The following is a 17869-nucleotide window of genomic DNA, read 5'->3' on the forward strand; positions in this document are numbered from 1 at the left end:
CAATTTGAATGAATGTTCTAGCTACTTCTGATGAGTATTTTTACAAACAAATGAAATACCTTAATTTTCCTCCCAAAAAACTAAAAACATTCACATGGTTATGCAACCATTGCCACCATCCATTTCCATAACTTTTGTCATCTTCCTAAACTGAAACTCTAAACTCATTAAACAATAACTCCCCATTTCCTCTTTCCTCAGTCTTTAGCAACTACCATTCTATTTTCTATTTCATATGAATTTGACTATGTAAGATATTTCATATAAGAGGAATCATGCAGTATTTGTTATTTTGTGACTGGCGTATTTCAGTTAGCATATGTCTTCAAGATTCAGCCGTTCTGTAGTATATGTCAGAATTTTCTTCCTTTTTATGGCTGAATAATAATCCATTGTGTGTGTATATATATATATACCGCATTTTGCTTGTCCATTTATTGTCAAGCAAATATTGGGTTGCTTCTATGTTTGACTATTGCTATGAACATATGTGTACAAATATCTGTTTGAGTCCTTGCTTTCAATTCTTTTGTGTATGTACTCAGAAGTAGAATCACTGGATCATATGGTAATTACACCTTTATTTTTTTGAGGAACCTCCAAACTGTTTTCTACCATAGCTGCAACATTTAGCATTTCTGCCATGTACAAACATTCTAATTCCTATACATCCTTTCCAGCACTATTTTCTGTTTTTTTTTTTTTTTTTCCCTTCAATAGTAGCCATCTTAATGGATGTGAAGTGGTATCTCATCATGGGTTTGTTTTGTATTTTCCCTAATCATTAGTGATATTACACATCTTTCACATGCTTATTGGCCATTTGCATATCTTCTTCGGAGACATGTCTATTCAAACCCTTTGCCCATTGTTAAATCAGCTTGCTTGTTTGTTATTACTGAGTTGTAGAAATTCTTTAAATATTCTGTATATTAACCCCTTATCAGATATATGATTTGCATACATTTTTTGCCATTCAGTGAGTTGCCTTTTGATACCTGTTGATAGTATCTTTGAGGCATAACTTGCCTAATGTTTAAGCTTCACCTGAGGTAATCATGTCCCTTAAAATTGGACTGATTGCTGCTCCTGAAGAGTTGTTAAACAGAAAGAGCTGTATTAGTTATCTATCAATACATAACAAATTACCCTCAATGGAGTGGCTTAATATTAAACAATTTTAAAAATCTTTTACAGTTTCTGTGGGTCAGGAAACTGGGAGTGCTTTAGCTGGGCAATCTGGCTTGGATTTTCATCAGTTTCAGTCAGATTTTGGCTAAAGAAGCAGTTATCTTTTTTTTTTTTTCAATACGTGCCCTCTTTAATACCTATCACCAGGCTAACCCACCCCCTCCCCCCCCTCCCCTCTAGAACCCTCAGTCTTGAATGGGGCTGGAAGATCTTCTTCCAAGGAGGCTTACATGTTTGATAAAGTGGTGCTTGCTATTGGTAGGAGGACTCAGGTTTCCTCCATATGGGCCTCTCTAGAGGGCTGCTTGAGTGTCATCATGATGTGGTGGCTAGCTTCCCCCAAATCAAGCCATCCAAGCGATCAAGGTGGAAGCTGTGATGCCTTATGACCTCGCCTCAGAAGCAAAACGTGGAATGATAGGACATAAGTGTAAGTGTGGTTTCTGTTTCTTTTAGCTAGCCCACAGCTAAAGGACAACCTTCCTGAGTCTATCCGGGACTGAGAGAAGTTCTGGCACTTTGAGAATTGAAGTGTTGGTTTCTCCAGAGATAGCACCATGGACTAGGAGTTGATGCTCTTCTTCTGAATGGTGGAGGTGGTATGGCTTCTCCAATGGCTTCCCAGGCAAGAAACAGGCAAGTGGGAGCACAAAGAAGAAGCAAGTCATGGGTGAGGCAGAGTGGGTACTGCATCTGACAAACAGGTATGTAAGCACGCAGGGAGGAAGTCTTTTGGGGAAATCTAGAGACATCAGGAAGATGATGTGAAGGGTGTCCATTTCTGGCAATCAAGCCATGGTGTCTCATGCTACCACAACTTGAGTATAAAAGGCAGTTTGGGGTGCCTGGGTGGCTTAGTCAGTTAAGCATCTGCCTTCAGCTCAGGTCATGATCCCAGGGTCCTAGGATGGAGCCCTGCATCAGGCTCCCTGCTCCGTGGGGAGCCTGCTCTCCCTCTCCCTCTGCTTGTGCTCTCTTTCTGTTAAAAAAATTAATCTTAAAAAAAGGCAGTATGATTTTATTTGTAGATAATTATTAATACAATTGCTTTTTAAAATTTTTTTTATTATTTATTTCTGAGAGAGAAAGAGAGAGAGAGCGGGGGAGGGGCAGAGGGAGAGAAAGAATCTCAAGCAGACTCCCTGCCGAGTGCAAGCCCATGCAGGGCTTGATCCCAGGACCCTGAGATCATGACCTGAGCCAAAATAAAGAGCCTGATGCTCAACTGACTGAGCCACCCAGGTACCCCACAATTACTATTTTTTTAAAAAAATAAATCACAACCAGCACTTCTAACCATTAACCAGAGAGTATCAAGTGTTTTGTTCCATAATAGTGAACATCTACCACAAGCAAACTGTGGTTAAACTAAATGCTGCTACAGTATTCATTCCATTTGTTATTAGTACAACCTGTTTTATTTTTCATACTGTCAAAATAGACCAAAAAAACTCTATGTTTTTAATAGCTTATGTAGGGTCCTAAAGTTGGAATTCATATCTGTTCAGAGTTTAGGTAATCTGTGAAATTTTATTTTTATAAGCTGTTTTCAGAATTAGAACACTAAAAGCATCCAGGCACTACAGAGCTGCCAATTGGTTTTGACCATTTCTCAGTCTATAGAATATCAAATGGAACTATTTTCTTTACTTCAAATGTAACATCAAAAGGAGATATACTTGGGCTGGAATTGAAGTTGGAAATGGAATTCTTTTTGTGTGTGTGTGTATAAAATTGACATGTGACATACTAGTTTCAAGTGTATAACATAATGATTCCATATTTGTATACACTGGAAAGCCACCACCATACTAAGTCTAGTTATTATCACTCACCACACAATTTTTTCCCGTGTGATGAGAACTTTTAAGATTTACCCTGTTGGCAACTTTCAAATACACATTAGAATAATACTGACTATGGCCACCATATTGTATGTTATACCCCTGGAAATGGAGTTCTTGCCACGAACTAATAAACTATTAGAAACAAGGGTAATCAGAATGCCTGGGTGATAGACATTGGGGAGGGTATGTGCTATGGTGAGTGCTGTGAATTGTGTAAGACTGTTGAATCGCAGACTTGTACCTCTGAAACAATACATTATATGTTAAAAAAAAAAGAAGATAGCAGGAAGGGAAGAATGAAGGGGGGCGGACTCAGAGGGGGAGGTGAACCTTGAGAGGCTATGGACTCTGAGAAACAAACTGAGGGTTCTAGAGGGGAGGGGGGCAGGGGGATGGGTTAGCCTGGTGATGGGTATTAAAGAGGGACGTACTGAATGGAGCATTGGGTGTTATACGCAAACAACGAATCATGGAACACTACATCAAAAACTAATGATGTAATGTATGGTGATTAACATAACATAATAAAAAAAACAAAGTTGATCAGAACGGAAATGAAATACTACAGGCCTCAAGCACAGTGTCACTGTGCATTTACACATCTTACGGTAAGAAGCTAATTCCACAAAATGAGTGCTTCCCATTAAGGTGCTCCCGTGGCTTCATCATCCCATTGGGGTCCCGAAAGGTGGAGTTAGAAAGTAGCCCGTCGGGCTCCCTCTTGCAAGAGTTGCATTTTTGGTTATTAAGATTATGGCATGCTAAAATATTTAAATTTGCTTAAATTTCAGTAGCTTAATTTTGTAGCAGCAGGGTTCTATTTTATCTAAGCAAGCTTTCTCCTTTCTGAGGCTCCAGTGGAGTTGTGAATGCAGGAAAATGTTCGGTTCTAATGGGGATAATGACAAAAACGCAATTATAATTTCCCCTAGCCCACAAATGGGCTCACCATGTAGTTTCTCAAGTGCTTTGAAAAAAGAAAGCTGTATAAATGCTAACTAATAACATAAAGTGCCAAGGTGCTTTAGGTAGGAGAAGGAGTAGCCAAAAGCAGACTGGAAAAGGTACCATAGGAAAGAGAAAATCATTCCGATTTTAATTTTGTTAAGAATGACAGAGTAAGAGTATGATTAATCATGATGGCTAATTGTCATGTAGATGCCTAGGATCCCCATTTAAATATTATATTTATCCTATAAAATCTTCCAAAGGCTTGGGACATCTGGGTAGCTCAGGTCATGATCTCGGGGTCCTGAGATCCAGCCCTGTGTTGGGTTCTGGGCTCAGCATAGAGTCTGCTTGAGATTCTTTCTCTCCTTCACCCTCTGCCCCTTCCCCATACTCCACTCACACATGCTCCCCGCCCCCACCGCCAAAAAAGTCTTCCAATAGGCTTAACAAAAAACACATGGGAAATATTGGTCCTCACTAGATAGCTCAGGAAATGCTGAATTTTGTCCTTATGGCTTAGAGATTGCTTGTCTCAATGCCAAGCCCCATTTTGCACATTAGAAAGCATTAGCTCCTTGATTCACAGATCATAGCTGAGCTAAACCTGGGGAAGCACTGAGGAATGCTTGAAACAATGAAATTAAGCAGAATGCTTTAACTGGTAAATTGATAGCATCTGTGGGAGTTTTTGGGAGGGTACGATATAGAGCAAACGAATAGGAAGAAAATCAAACTAAAAGTTCATTTTGAGAAGCTTTGTGGAAAATTGCTGAGTTTTAAAATAATGTGGTTCTTTTTACCTCACATGTTGTTCTCATGATACTTCACTTTCTGTTTAGTGTTTCTAAACATGTTTGGTATGCAAATTCCATGTTTTACCTCCGTATTTTAAAAAAAATTTAAGGACAATTGTGATTCTGTTGTTATTTGTTAAACAGACAAAACATATGTGGATACTTAAAAAAATTCTGATACCACTGGTTTAGGAGTTAAGGGAACAAGTGAGGGTCAAGCAGTGGGAAGTAAGTTTGTGTTTCGTGTTTTTCCCAACTCCTCTGTCTGGGTCCTTGGCAGAGTAGTTTTACTTTGCCTTGTTTTCCTCTTATGCAAAACAAGCATAAAACGTCCAGTGTCCAAAAAAGGGCCATCGTTAAAGGGTGAGTATGAGTGCTCTACTAGTGTCATGTGCCAGAAACTTGTCTCCAGTATGGGGCGATGTCCTTGGTGATGTGACATTCCATTACAAAGGGATGGCCCAATGCTATTGGCTTAGGACATGTAGCATGCTCTATGTGTCTTGATGGTAGGCAATTGATAAATATTGATTGAAAAATTTCTCCAGCCTGAGCCTCTGTTGAGGCTTTAGAGATGACCCTTCTCCTCATAACACGCAATGGACTCTTCATATCTTAAGGATTTATTGACTCATTATCGTCGCATAATAAACTTATGGTTGTTTTCTTTAGGGAGACTCTCATGAAGAATGATGAAATATTATTTATGAAAGATGCTTGGACTTCTTAAATAAATAGCCCCATCTAAAGAGAGGATATTATATTCTAAAATGTGGCCGAGAAGGGAGAGAAGCAAACACATGATTGCAGTATGTGAATCATCTTTAGTTCTGGCCCTCAGTATCAGACAGTCTTATTGCCTTTTTTGTTATATTGTAAGGAAGAGTTAGAGTAGTTATTGTTTTCAGACGAATTGCTTCTGCATGGAAGTCCTAGCCATTTATGCAGACTGAGTCTTTTGGGAAGAATTCATCATTTTCCTGCTTTTTGGGAGAAAGCCCATGATAGGCTGCCATGTCCCTGAACTCAGTGATAGTTTCAGATAATGCACCTAAACTCTATAGTTTTAAGAGGAACAGGAAGAAGTGCTGGCTGCCGTTGATGGCTAAGGTTGTCATGCTACAGCTCCTATTTGCCGGGCAGTTTTATGAGAGTAAACTGATTTACAATCATCAGGGGGAGAAAGGTCAATTTGTGGGAGCAGATTTCTCATTCATCACCATACTTTATAGCCTTGTTGGTGATTTTATTTTCTGATATCAAAGTAGTCATTTTGGTCTTGCTAAAGCTTTTCCTCGACTGATATATTTTTCTGACATAAATGAGGGAGGGCATACGTCAGATCTTGTGTTCTTCCATTTCAGCTGCTTCAGACCAGGATAGCCGACACCAGGGTGAATGATGAGGGGGCACTCACTAATCGACTTGGGGTGGTCTGGCTTTGACATTGAAAACTCCTTCCCCACTCCTCCTCCTCTGTACCTCCCTCCACCCTAATTTCAACAGTCTGAGATGATCTATGGAGTCAGCAGAACCAGATGTCACCAGGGATATGACACCAGACTAATGACAACTTGGGAAATAGGTTAAGAGGTCACTTCATAGCCGACAGAGGCAAAAACCAGCATTCTCCCTCAGACCTCAGGTTTAACCTTCATGCCCATGAAGTATAATAACCATAGGACATCTTCAAAGCTCATGGCATTCTGCCAAGAAACCCTAGGTAAATACATAAGGTGAAAAACATTTGTAACTTGGATGTAGATCACAGTGTGGCCTGTAGGATCATTAAATATTATGTATTAATATAGAACATATATTGCTATGTGTCAAATAATGCTAGATGTGATATATGAGATTTACCTCCTCTTCTCTAAAATCATAATCACCATGATAACATTATAATCTCCACAAAATAATTTATAAATAAGTATCTAAGATACAGATCTCATTCCATAGCGAGGTTAGTTACATTTATTTAACCCTTTGCTCACCCTCGCGGTATTCCGATTGTTATGTAGATTGCTGGACTGGGTGGATGCCACCGGACTTTCATAATCAGGGCCATTAGTTATGAGAAGTTAAAATTTGGGGGGCTTGGATGGCTCAGTCGATTAAGTGTCTGCCTTTGCTCAGGTCATGATCCCTGGGTCCTGGGATGGAGCCCCACATCGGGCTTCCTGCTCAGTGGGGAGGCTGCTTCTCCCTCTCCTTCTGGCCCTTCCCACCCCCCACACTCCTGCATGTGCGCGCACATGTGCTCTCTCTCTCAAATAAATACATAAAATCTTTAAAAAAAAAAGTTAAAGTTTATGTATATCTTGTTCATCATTTATCCTTCCAGGCTCTAGCATAGTGCCTGGCATGAAAAATACTTTTTTTTTTCAGAAATGAACATTTATTGATATAGAAAATCTGATTTTTGTGGGCTCTCAGAATTCTAGATGGGAAATCTGTGCAAGTCTCCAGAGATCTGGCTCTCCCTGAGCTCATGTAAGGCAGTTGCTTCTCACCCTCCTTATCTAAAACCAATCTGAGCATTTTCCCCCTTCCCCTTCCTCACGTCCCCATTTTGGTACTGATATGATTTTTTCTTAGAAGCCATGATGAAAACCTCATAGCCACATTTGGCCTCTCTCTCACCGCAGTGTGGCAAATCAATAAAAACCTTTTAGGAAATTTTTTTTACAAATGCTTCTTACATTCAAATGTTATTTTCCTTAGTCTTTCTCCCACTAAATATTTACTTGTTGGTTGACCTGTTTTTGCCCCTTTTATTTTTATCCTGGCATTTCCTGCTCAAAAACTATGAGTACCTCCCCACAATTTATAAGAAAAATACACCCTTCTCTGGACACGGGGTCCTCCAGAGTCTGTCTCCAAGGTACATTCCTGGTTTAGCTCCATAGGTCCCAAACACAATCCTTTCTCACTGTCTGTGCCTACTCCTTCCTACAGGTAGGAACTCAGGCTGGAGCCCCCACCCTTCTGCTCCAGCTGCCCCTGTTTACTCCAAGCCTCCCTATGAGGGGCACTATGGTAGGAGGGGTAAACCTTGGCGAGTCCGGTCTCAGTTCACCATCCCAGCTCTGCTCACTTGACATTTAACCTTATCCCTTCTAATGTGAGTTACATTTTCAAGTTCTATAGGCCATCCTTTGCAATCGGATTTTTACGGGGTTTGACTTCTTTCGTTTTATAGCTTTATCTTGCAACTTGGATGATGGTTGCCATAAAATGCAAGATGGTATTTTAGAAAAGAAAATATTATTAATACTATGTCAGTGGCAAACCGCAGAAGTACACAATCCTCTGATTCGCATTCTGTCACACCCCTTGCAAACTTAGAGTGAGGATTGGTTCCAATTTTGTGTCCCATACTGTCCTCCTTTGGAGCTAGGGAGGACAGCTGTGTGAGCCTCCAGGACAGCCCCCCTCACAGTCGGCAGGGCTACCCTTCACTGGCTTGGGATCCTCCTGGGGAAACTCCTTTGGGTAAAGTCGCATCCGTGGGACGACCCTTGTGCTACAGTCAGCTAGTATGTTTATCCATGGGGTGACGGCTCTGCCCCTCTGTCATGTCCTGTTTACAGAGCCACTGATCTCAGATCCAATGGCTTTGACTGTCCCTAAAAGCACTAGCATTCACATAGAAGTCTGTGAGGTGCCAATATGGTTGCTCCTTGGGCAGAGTGTGTGGTTCACCTCACAACCCATCAGAATGAAGGGTCTCCTTGGAGTCTTCCACCCACCTGCCCCTCAGCCACTTCCGCTGTGCAGAGGCTCGGTGGGCCTTTTGCTGGGGAGCTGCTCCCTCTTCTGTGATGAGGACAGTGTCATCTCCAGGAAGGGACAACTGTCACTACAGCCCTGGGGACTGTCTCGTCTCCCTACAACAATAGGGATTAGCATCCCTTCCCTCAGGGACTGGCAGTTCGTTCCTGGTGAAAAGATACTACAACAATGCCCAGTGTACAAACATTGGACTGGATGCCGACTCAGCAAAATATCTAATCGTATTCATGATGAGTGGATACTCTGATTCCCAGAGGAAGGTCAATTGTAAGTCACTATGTCTTGGATTTTTGCATTTTATGGGAACTGACAGAAGGATGCTAATTTTTATTTTTGCCAAATAAGGGCATTAATAAAAATCTATCTTGTATTCTGTCATAAAAAAGGAAAAAAAGTCTCTAATTGCTGCATAAAAAGATATCATTAAATTGAGAATATGTAGCTTTGTGATCCTTTTTTTCTCAGTTCACTGAGGCTGGGTGAAAGCTGGTCCAGGAACTGGCTCTGGGTTACTGGTCCTGAGTTTGGGAACCACTATTCTGTTAAATTTGTTCATTTAATTGAGGTACCCTAGAAGGTCCTCTTTCAATTCAACAGCTATGTTGTTGCCCTCCCTACTCCTCCTCCCTCTACCTATATATATCTTTACAATACGTTTGAACACTTACTTGGTGTCCTGTATTGTCCTCTGATGGTTTCATATATAGCTATCTTGTCTCTTGCAACCAGACTGTAATGCTAGGTAAACAGAAGGCACTAATTATTTGCATTTGTTTCTATAATACACACACTGGTGCACTGTTTAGAGGACTGCAAGCTATTCACACAATTGTGTGTGTGTGTGTGTGTTTGGAAGTCAGCTGGAATCCTCAGTTTACATAGGTACACACATAAAATGTGCATGTTTTTGAAAAATTAAAGGAGCTTTGTAAAATAAGAAAATGCACCTTTGGAGTTAAAATCTCCATCTTCTACATTTCCCAGTGAGGCTGGAGAGATTGACTACCCATTGAACAGACATGGCCCTGCATCTGAAGCACCTTTAAAGTCTCTCATCATTTTTGATGATTTAGTAACAACGTAGAGGGTAGCAAGCAGGTAGTTGAGTCTCTCCCACAAAAATCAGAATTGTTTTCTTTATTTAAAATATGATAAAACATTCCTTAGACTGACAGTGGAGCTCCAATATTTATGACTTTCTGATTGCTCTAGCAGTTTAGAAAAAAAAAAAACAAAAAACTAAAAATGAGCCCTCAAGTAAAATTTAAGTGGAAAAGATTAAAATTCCTTTTTTTTCATTTGAATGAACACTCACTTATTTGCTGGGAATTTTATGTGCCAGCCCTAGTTTTCCTATATTTGACAGTCCTTGAAAAAGTATTTACTTTTATATATACTTTTATATACACTGTATATATACTTTTATATACACTGACATAGTATTTAATTTCTTTCTTGAAAATATGTGAACAGTTTTATTTTTTGAAAATATACCCTCTGGACCAGCACAACTTTCCCCTCCAGTTTGTACACACTAATTTTGACTACAAACCAAGCGCACATTCCATCCATCTGGCAAATGAATGATGCAGAGTGGGGCACAAATTGGGCGCATTTGAGTGGGTGAAAGTGACAAGTGACAACATCATTATCTTTGGGGTAGTTTAACCTGCTGTGATTTATGATATCCACATGGCTGATTTGTGATAATGTGCTCAAAACTGGACCTTTTAGTGAATTCTTGTTGTTTTCCTGAATGAGCTTGGAGATTCATATGTGTTAAGCCTTATGACAAGATTCAATCATATGTCATTGTCCAAGATGCAGCTCTTTAACTGCTTTATGATTTTGTGATTTTTTTTTTTTCAAAGAGCATATTTTTGCAGCTACTTAGTGGAGTACGCTACTAATCTTTTGAAGAGGGCGTAATAATATGACTATTTCCCTTCAAGGTGTATGTGAGGTAACTTCATGACTATTAATTCAAACTATTATAAAAAAGATTATGGATGTGGCTTAAGGAAATGGACAGTGTTGACAATCTCAGAAAGGCAGTAAGAAAGAATCCTCTTCCCCCAAAAGACTCACTAGAAATGAAAATTTTTTTATACTTCACTGAAATGTTTAAGTTTTAGTTAGACAAACCTGTAGCATTTTCTAGTCTTAGTTTTTCCTGGTTAATTAATCCTTTCAACTAATATTTGTCGAGTGTCTATCAAGCTTTGTTCGAGGTGTTGGGAGTGTAGTAGCAAATAAAACAGAGAAAACACTATGCCTTTGTGGGGTTAATATTTCTAATGAAACCCGATGAACTCGTTTACATTTTAAAGAAGCTTGTGAGCTTATTGAGCTTTCTAGAAAAGACTCAAATAGTTATATATTGCAGCCATACTAGTAAAAGAACGAAAATGAATAATTCAAGATTAGATTCCTAGGAGAACACTGTGTGAAGCCATGTGGCAAAATCACCTTTTTTTTTTTTTTTTCCTCCTAGATTTTGCATCTCTGCGGTGGCAGGTACATACTGTGGTGAATACAACTAACCCAGCTCTAGAGACAGTCACATGGAAAACAGAAATTGTCAGGATTATTTCACGAAAAGTATCATGACTTTCTCCCAAATATGTATGAGAACATTCTAAAATGCAGAAGAAAAAAGCATCCTTTCATTTAGCCTATGAAAAAGGTTTTATTTGAAACAGTATCTGAAAAAACATCTTGCAACTGGCCAAATTTGGGATTTTGGGGATAGGATAAAATTTTAGGCAGAGCTGGCCCTAGTTGCAAATGAGAAGGCAGAGTCTGGGCAACCGCTTCTCTCTGTCTTGTTTCTCCATCTGACTTTTTATGGATCCTGTTACACTCCATGAAGGGGAGCAGGGGGAGTTCTGAAGACCTGGGTTTAAACCCCTCCTCTGCTATTTATCATTCATTTGCGCATAAACAAGCCACCTGGCAAGCCCCAGTTTTCATCTACAGAATAAGGCTAAGACTATCAATCTCAAAAGGAAGAGGTAAAGATGAAATATAATGTATGTGAAAGTGTTTTGAAATAATTAAACACAAGAATTAGCATTAATAGTTAATAGTTCCTTAAGGAATGGAAATAAAACTCTGAGGAACACAGAAACGGTTTATATACTAAAGCCTGTCAAATGGAATGGCAAGTGGTGGAGTTTTTATTTTAGTCATTTGTTTCTATCAGACAGTGCCTGTCCGTCTGGGTCACAAATTATACCATGTATGAGGCTGCTTAGTCTGCCTACAGGAAGCCCTATCAAGCCCAACTTATTCTGACCCCGTTACTCACTCTTGCCAGGCTGGTCCCAGATGGAACTTTATAAGGAACGTACTTCCTGTAGATATGACCAACTCTAGAACATGGGACATCAAACATTTCTCCTCCACACATCCAAACCTAAAGAGAGGAAATTTAAAAGTATAACGAAAGAGAACAGCACACCACAGATAAAAAAAGGAATCATTAGTAAGAATCATAAAAAATAATCTTAGAGTCACTCGGTCTCTAAACTAATAATTTCTATTTATCATAAAAGGTTAACCAAGAAAAAAAAAACTCACATTTTTCAAAACCTAGATTCATAACAGTATAGAACCAAAATACTAGTTCAGTAAAGTCTAATTTCCATAGACAGCACGTTGGCGTATTTTTATTCTAGTAGAATTTGTTCACAAATATTACATTGCAGTGACATTTAATGCTTAGATATTTTCTTATTTATACAGCTATTTGTTTTGACAATCTTGTGAAATCATTTGAAGAAATAGCATTGGAATTTAAGTGGCAATTCAAAATTTTAGAATATAAAAAATGGAATTTTAAAAATAAGTGAATGAACTAAGGAACGCTGACCTATCCATACTTTAAGTGACATCTAGATTCTGAAACCTTCAATAGAAGGTTTCAATAAAAATCACTGTTGCTTTCTAATTTCTCCTACCCTTGATATTTTCTTAGATACAGAAAAAAATTGGTTATTGATGTGGACTCAGGAAATATTAAACGCAAGGTATATGTTAAGATGCTGTATTTGTATATGGTAACAAAAATTAATTGTTTTTTTATCATGACTATCCACTTAATCATGGTTTTATAATTTTATAATTTTATAATTTTACACCCTTAATCATGGTTTTATATAACAGAGTACTTAGCTATCAAAGGAAAAATTATGGAAACAAAATGCCGGCATCCTATATACTAGATTTTTAGCTATTTTCATTTCAAGAAAAAGTTTAGAAAAGAGTTAGATACTATCATGGTTAGTTTATATGTCACTTGGCTGCACCACAGTGCCCAGATACTTGGTCAAACATTATTCTGGATGTTTCTATGGAGGTGTTTTTTTTTTTTTTTTTTTTTTTGATGAGATTAACATTTAAATTGGACTTTGAGTAAAACATTACATCCTCTGTAATGTGGGTGAACCCCATCCAATCAGTTGAAGACCTTACTGGAACAAAGACTGACTTCTCCCTAGCAAGAAGGAATTCTGCCAGCTGATTGCCCTTGGAATTGAACTGCAGCTCTTCCCTGGGTCTTCAGTCTGCCAGGCTTCCCTGCAGATTTTGGATTTACCAAGCCTCCTCAATCACGTGAACCAGTTCCTTAATACAAATATCTCTCTTAATATATACATATGCCATTGGTTGTTTCTCTGGAGAACCTTTACTAATACAGACATACAGCTTGTTTTAAAGTATAATATTGAAAGAGAGAAAGAAAGATATTTATATCTTAACTTATATTTGCTTCCAACTTCTTTCACTAAGATGACTGACACCCCAAGTGAGACCAGTAAATAAATAGTGATTAGGGTGATAGAAATCCAAGGGGAAGGCAATTCGATTACTAAAACAATACTCAGTTGCTCTAAATAAGTTCAGGACTACTCATTGTATTAATTTCAACTTAATGGGAAATTTATTGATCTTTTGAATCAAGACATCACAAGTGTGCATAGGTGGTATGAAGCTGGTGGGGGCAGTGAACATTCTAAACACTAATACCAACATCTGGAAAGATCTTGAGAGACTGGAGCTATATTAGATTAAACATAAAAAGGGTAAACATAAGGTCTTTGTATCTAAAAATATCAACCCTTCCAGAACAGGATGGGGTGGAAAAAGATTGAGTAGCATAAAACACACATTATCAGCATAATATGGAGAGGTTGAGGAGTAAGGGTCTGCATCTATCTGTCTGAAGTCTTATGCCAATTTCTGAGTAAATACTTTATATTCCCTTCTAAAAAGAATTACCAAAGTGAGAAAGGGATGCAAAGTGTGTTTTAACAGAAGTAACGAAAAGAACTGGAGATATGAAGTCTTATTAGAGAAACCTTTTTTAAATATTTGAAGATCCTAGTATTTGGAAGAGATGTTCTGTAGAACCGCAAAGAGATGGGATTAATAGGATAGAGCTATAAAAAGACAGATTTCAACTCAGTGGAAGGCAGAACTTTCTAATAGAATGATTAAAGATGAAATGGACCTGTACCTCTGAAACAAAGAATACATTATATGTTTAAAAAAAAAAAAAGAAGATGGCAGGAAGGGAAGAATGAAGGGGCAGAAATCGGAGGGGGAGACGAACCATGAGAGACTATGGACTCTGAGAAACAAACTGAGGGTTCTAGAGGGGAGGGGGGTAGGGGGATGGGTTAGCCTGGTGATGGGTATTAAAGAGGGCACCTATTGAATGGAGCACTGGGTGTTATATGCAAACAATGAATCATGGAACACTACATCAAAAACTAATGATGTAATGTATGGTGATTAACATAACATAATAATAATAAAAAAAAGATAAAATGGGCTTCCTGCGTCACTAGTTGTGTTGAAATCTGTAGTAGATGACGCTTTGGAGAGAAGTATATAACTTTGAGTGGACAGTTGACCTAGATGATATAATAAGAGTTAGCATTTATGAGTATGTATTGTGCCCTTTTCCATTTAATGCTCACAACTCAATGATAGACTTTACTATTTGCCCTAATTATATAGGTGGGGAAGTGGCAGTCCAGAGTCTGTGTAACTTGCCCAAAGCCATATAATGGGCCACCTGCAGAATGGAGATTTGAATCCTAGTAGTCTAACTCCAATGCCCATATGGTTAATCAATATACTATCTATAGTCAGCAAGCTTTGTCTATAAATGTCATAGTAAATATTTTGGGCTTTTCAGGTCGTATGGTCTCTCTTGCAAAAGCAACTCTAGCACAGCTAGCTATATTTCAATAAAACAGGCAAAGGGCCAAAGTTTGGTGGCCGCCATTCTGTAAGTTACAAAGTCCTTTCAAATGCTGAAATTCAGTGATTCTAAGATAATATATGTGGGACATTGTATTATCCCAAACTGGACACCATAATATCTCCCATTGCACGTACTCCTCCTACAGTGTAACCTTGGTACCTTTCTTGTATTGGTTTGATACGGTTTCAGATCCACTGTTTATGACTTAAGTGAAGTTGTTTTTTTGCTTCTGTATTATGGACATCACCAAACACTTCTTTATTTTGTTCAATCTTCCAATGGCAATGTCCATTTCAGAAGGAATATGCATATCCCAACGCACTAGAGAGATGTGTTTAGGGGGCAGTGTGACAACATGGTTTTTTAGGAAAATGCAGCTGTTGTGGCATTTATCAAATTCTTCATCTGTTCTGAAGGATGTGGCTCACATTTTCAAAAGACATTTCCTGGTAGGATCATCTGATGATTTCTTAAAAACAAACCAAAACTATGGCATTATCATGCCTGAGTATCTAATTCTTGGAGAAATGTTTTAAATTCACAAATACTGTGTCTTCCTTTGACAACATAAATATTTTCAAGCAATGTTATTTTACTCATGAATGAACACAGAGCATTTTTTTCATAATGTAGTTCAAATTGACTGAATAATTGAATCCTTGCTTTATTTTTTAAAATCACTTCTCAATATCAGCTACAAACTGGAATTTAGACATAGAGAACATTAAATTAAATGGAATCATACAATTATACCGGTCATGAGAAATATGAAATTAGTTTCAGTAAGAAATTGATTGTCAGAGGATAGTAAGGGAATATTATTATCAGGTATAAGACAAAACATAATATACTATATGGAAACGGTGATATAAATTCTCAAAAAAATTTGTATGTGTTTATTTACTTCAAAACCTGCTATCGCTCTGACATTATTTCCTACTCTTCTTTCCATCCCCCTCTCTGCTCAAGCCATTTTGGCTTCCTTTCTGTCCCCCCAATATGCCAGATACCCGCCCACCTTAGGGCCTTTGTACTGGGCTGTTCCCTCTGTTTGAAATTGTCTTCTAGATCTCCACATGGCTAAATCCTTCATCTCTTTCAAGTCTTAGCTCCAAATCCTTTTGCCCCTTTTGCTCCTGCACTCTGAGTCCTCATCACTCTCTCCTCCTTCTGTCCTCACAGCCCATCTCACTCCAGGAGATACCTCATGGATTTACTATGTTATTACTTATCTGTCTCTCTCTCCAACAAAGATAAAAGTCTTTCTGTCTTTTATTGAGTGATGTATCCTAAGCACATAGGACAATGCCTGACACAGAGTTGGTGCTCTGTAAGTATTTATTGAATACTTAAATGAACTATTGGTTTATTGATATAAAGTGAGATTAATTCCAGACAACTGAGTTACTTAATGATATCCCACTATTTAGCTGCCATTAAAAATAAAATAAAAATAATGCTGTGATCTCTAGTATATACAAAGTTCAAGGTAATAAGCTATCCTGAATTTATTTTCATTCATATCTGGATTATTATAAAATAAAGAAATGGCTAATGTTAAAAATACAACATATTATGTATAAATAAGTAATTACATTTCTGGGACTGGAAAATAACTTTCTAATTGTATGGCATGTCTTGGGTGGACTAAGTTTGAAAAACTTAAGATTAGATAATCAAGCACTTAACCATCTATCTAGAAATTAAGATATTGTTAACCTAAAAAGCTTTGGTGTGTAGATATTGAAAAGGGCCATGTCTGTCATCAAGCTATTCTTATGGGTTAGATGGAATAAGAATTGCACCTTTGGTTTGACTTGATCTAAGGGAGATACACCCATACACACCATTGCTTTGCTTTATTCTTAGAAACTTGGGTGCTGGGGTTGTTCTTTGAAATCAGGAGAAAAAAGAACAATTTATTTTGACCTTTTTTGACTCTCATTTTCTATTTGTTGATCAGAATATAATAAAAGCAGAAATTGGAAGATGTATCTACAGTCTTTAATGAGGACATGGTAGTTCCTAGTCTCAGGGGAAAAGCTCTCATTTCTTGAACCATCTGCTTAGGATTTTTTTCAAAGTAAGAAATGCTCTGTTATGTCAGTATAAAAAAAGATTGTACCCGAACTATCTTGCACTTAATGAGCTTTTAAGAGGTCTGGGAAGGGATAGCAGGGCTTCAGAGGGTACCTTGTTCAGATCATTGCTTTGAAGGTGCAGTGTTCATATTTTGCAGTAACACTTAGCAGTTTTAAAAACAGTGATTACGGTGGGGACTGTAACAAAAAATCCAGATATATCACTTATTGTTTTATTCAAAACATTAAGTCTTGGGGAAGACAGAACAAACTTGAACATCTTAAAAGTGCTTTTTAGATAAAATATTATGGCTAAGGACATAATCCCTCATTTCCCTTAATTCATTATTTTACAGTTTAGAAGGTTCATTAGAGGCAAAGTGTTTGCTTTTTTAAAAAAAGATTCCATTTATTTATTTATTTATTTATTTATTTATTTATTTATTTATTTGAGAGAGAGCGATAGCTCGCACATGCACCCGAGCATGAGGTGGGGGGAGGGGCAGAGGGAGAGCGAGAGAGAATCCTAAGCAGACTCCTTGCTGAGCCTGGAGCCTGACCTGGGGTTTGATCTCACGACCCTGAGATCATGACCTGAGCTGAAACCAAGAGTTGGATGTTCAACCGACTGAGCCATCCAGGTGCCCCAAAGTGTTTGCTTTTTAACATTATTTCCATATGTCTCCAGATTTTGAGTCTATTGCTTAAATTTTCTGGATTCATCATCTGCTAAAAATAAATGTAAGTTCTTTAAAAACTTAAAAATTGGCTTTCTATATTAGAACAACTTTTTTTTTGAAGGTGGGGGGAACTGTCCAAATATGTGCTTCTCCTTTGTCCCTCAGTTAGGCTGTCAATCATAATAGCTTCCTAACGGCAGGGGCCATTCCTTTCTTTCTTTCTTTCTTTCTTTCTTTCTTTCTTTCTTTCTTT

The 17869-nt window shown here is 38.0% G+C and overlaps 1 protein-coding gene across 2 annotated transcripts in view; it reads right to left on the minus strand.

Annotated features, from left to right (window-relative positions):
- The window catches only part of GALNTL6 (polypeptide N-acetylgalactosaminyltransferase like 6), a 1199405-nt gene that overhangs the window by 83528 nt on the left and 1098008 nt on the right, over positions 1–17869 (minus strand). For both annotated transcript variants that reach the window (XM_035022700.1, XM_035022699.1), the window contains one exon: positions 11889–11996. In XM_035022700.1, the coding sequence (XP_034878591.1) occupies positions 11889–11996 (108 nt within the window). The remainder of the gene's footprint in view (positions 1–11888; positions 11997–17869) is intronic.

The sequence above is a fragment of the Mirounga leonina genome, unplaced genomic scaffold (genome assembly GCF_011800145.1).
Source record: "Mirounga leonina isolate KUSES-001 unplaced genomic scaffold, KU_Mleo_1.0 Mir_176, whole genome shotgun sequence".
In the NCBI taxonomy this organism is placed as follows: domain Eukaryota; kingdom Metazoa; phylum Chordata; class Mammalia; order Carnivora; family Phocidae; genus Mirounga; species Mirounga leonina.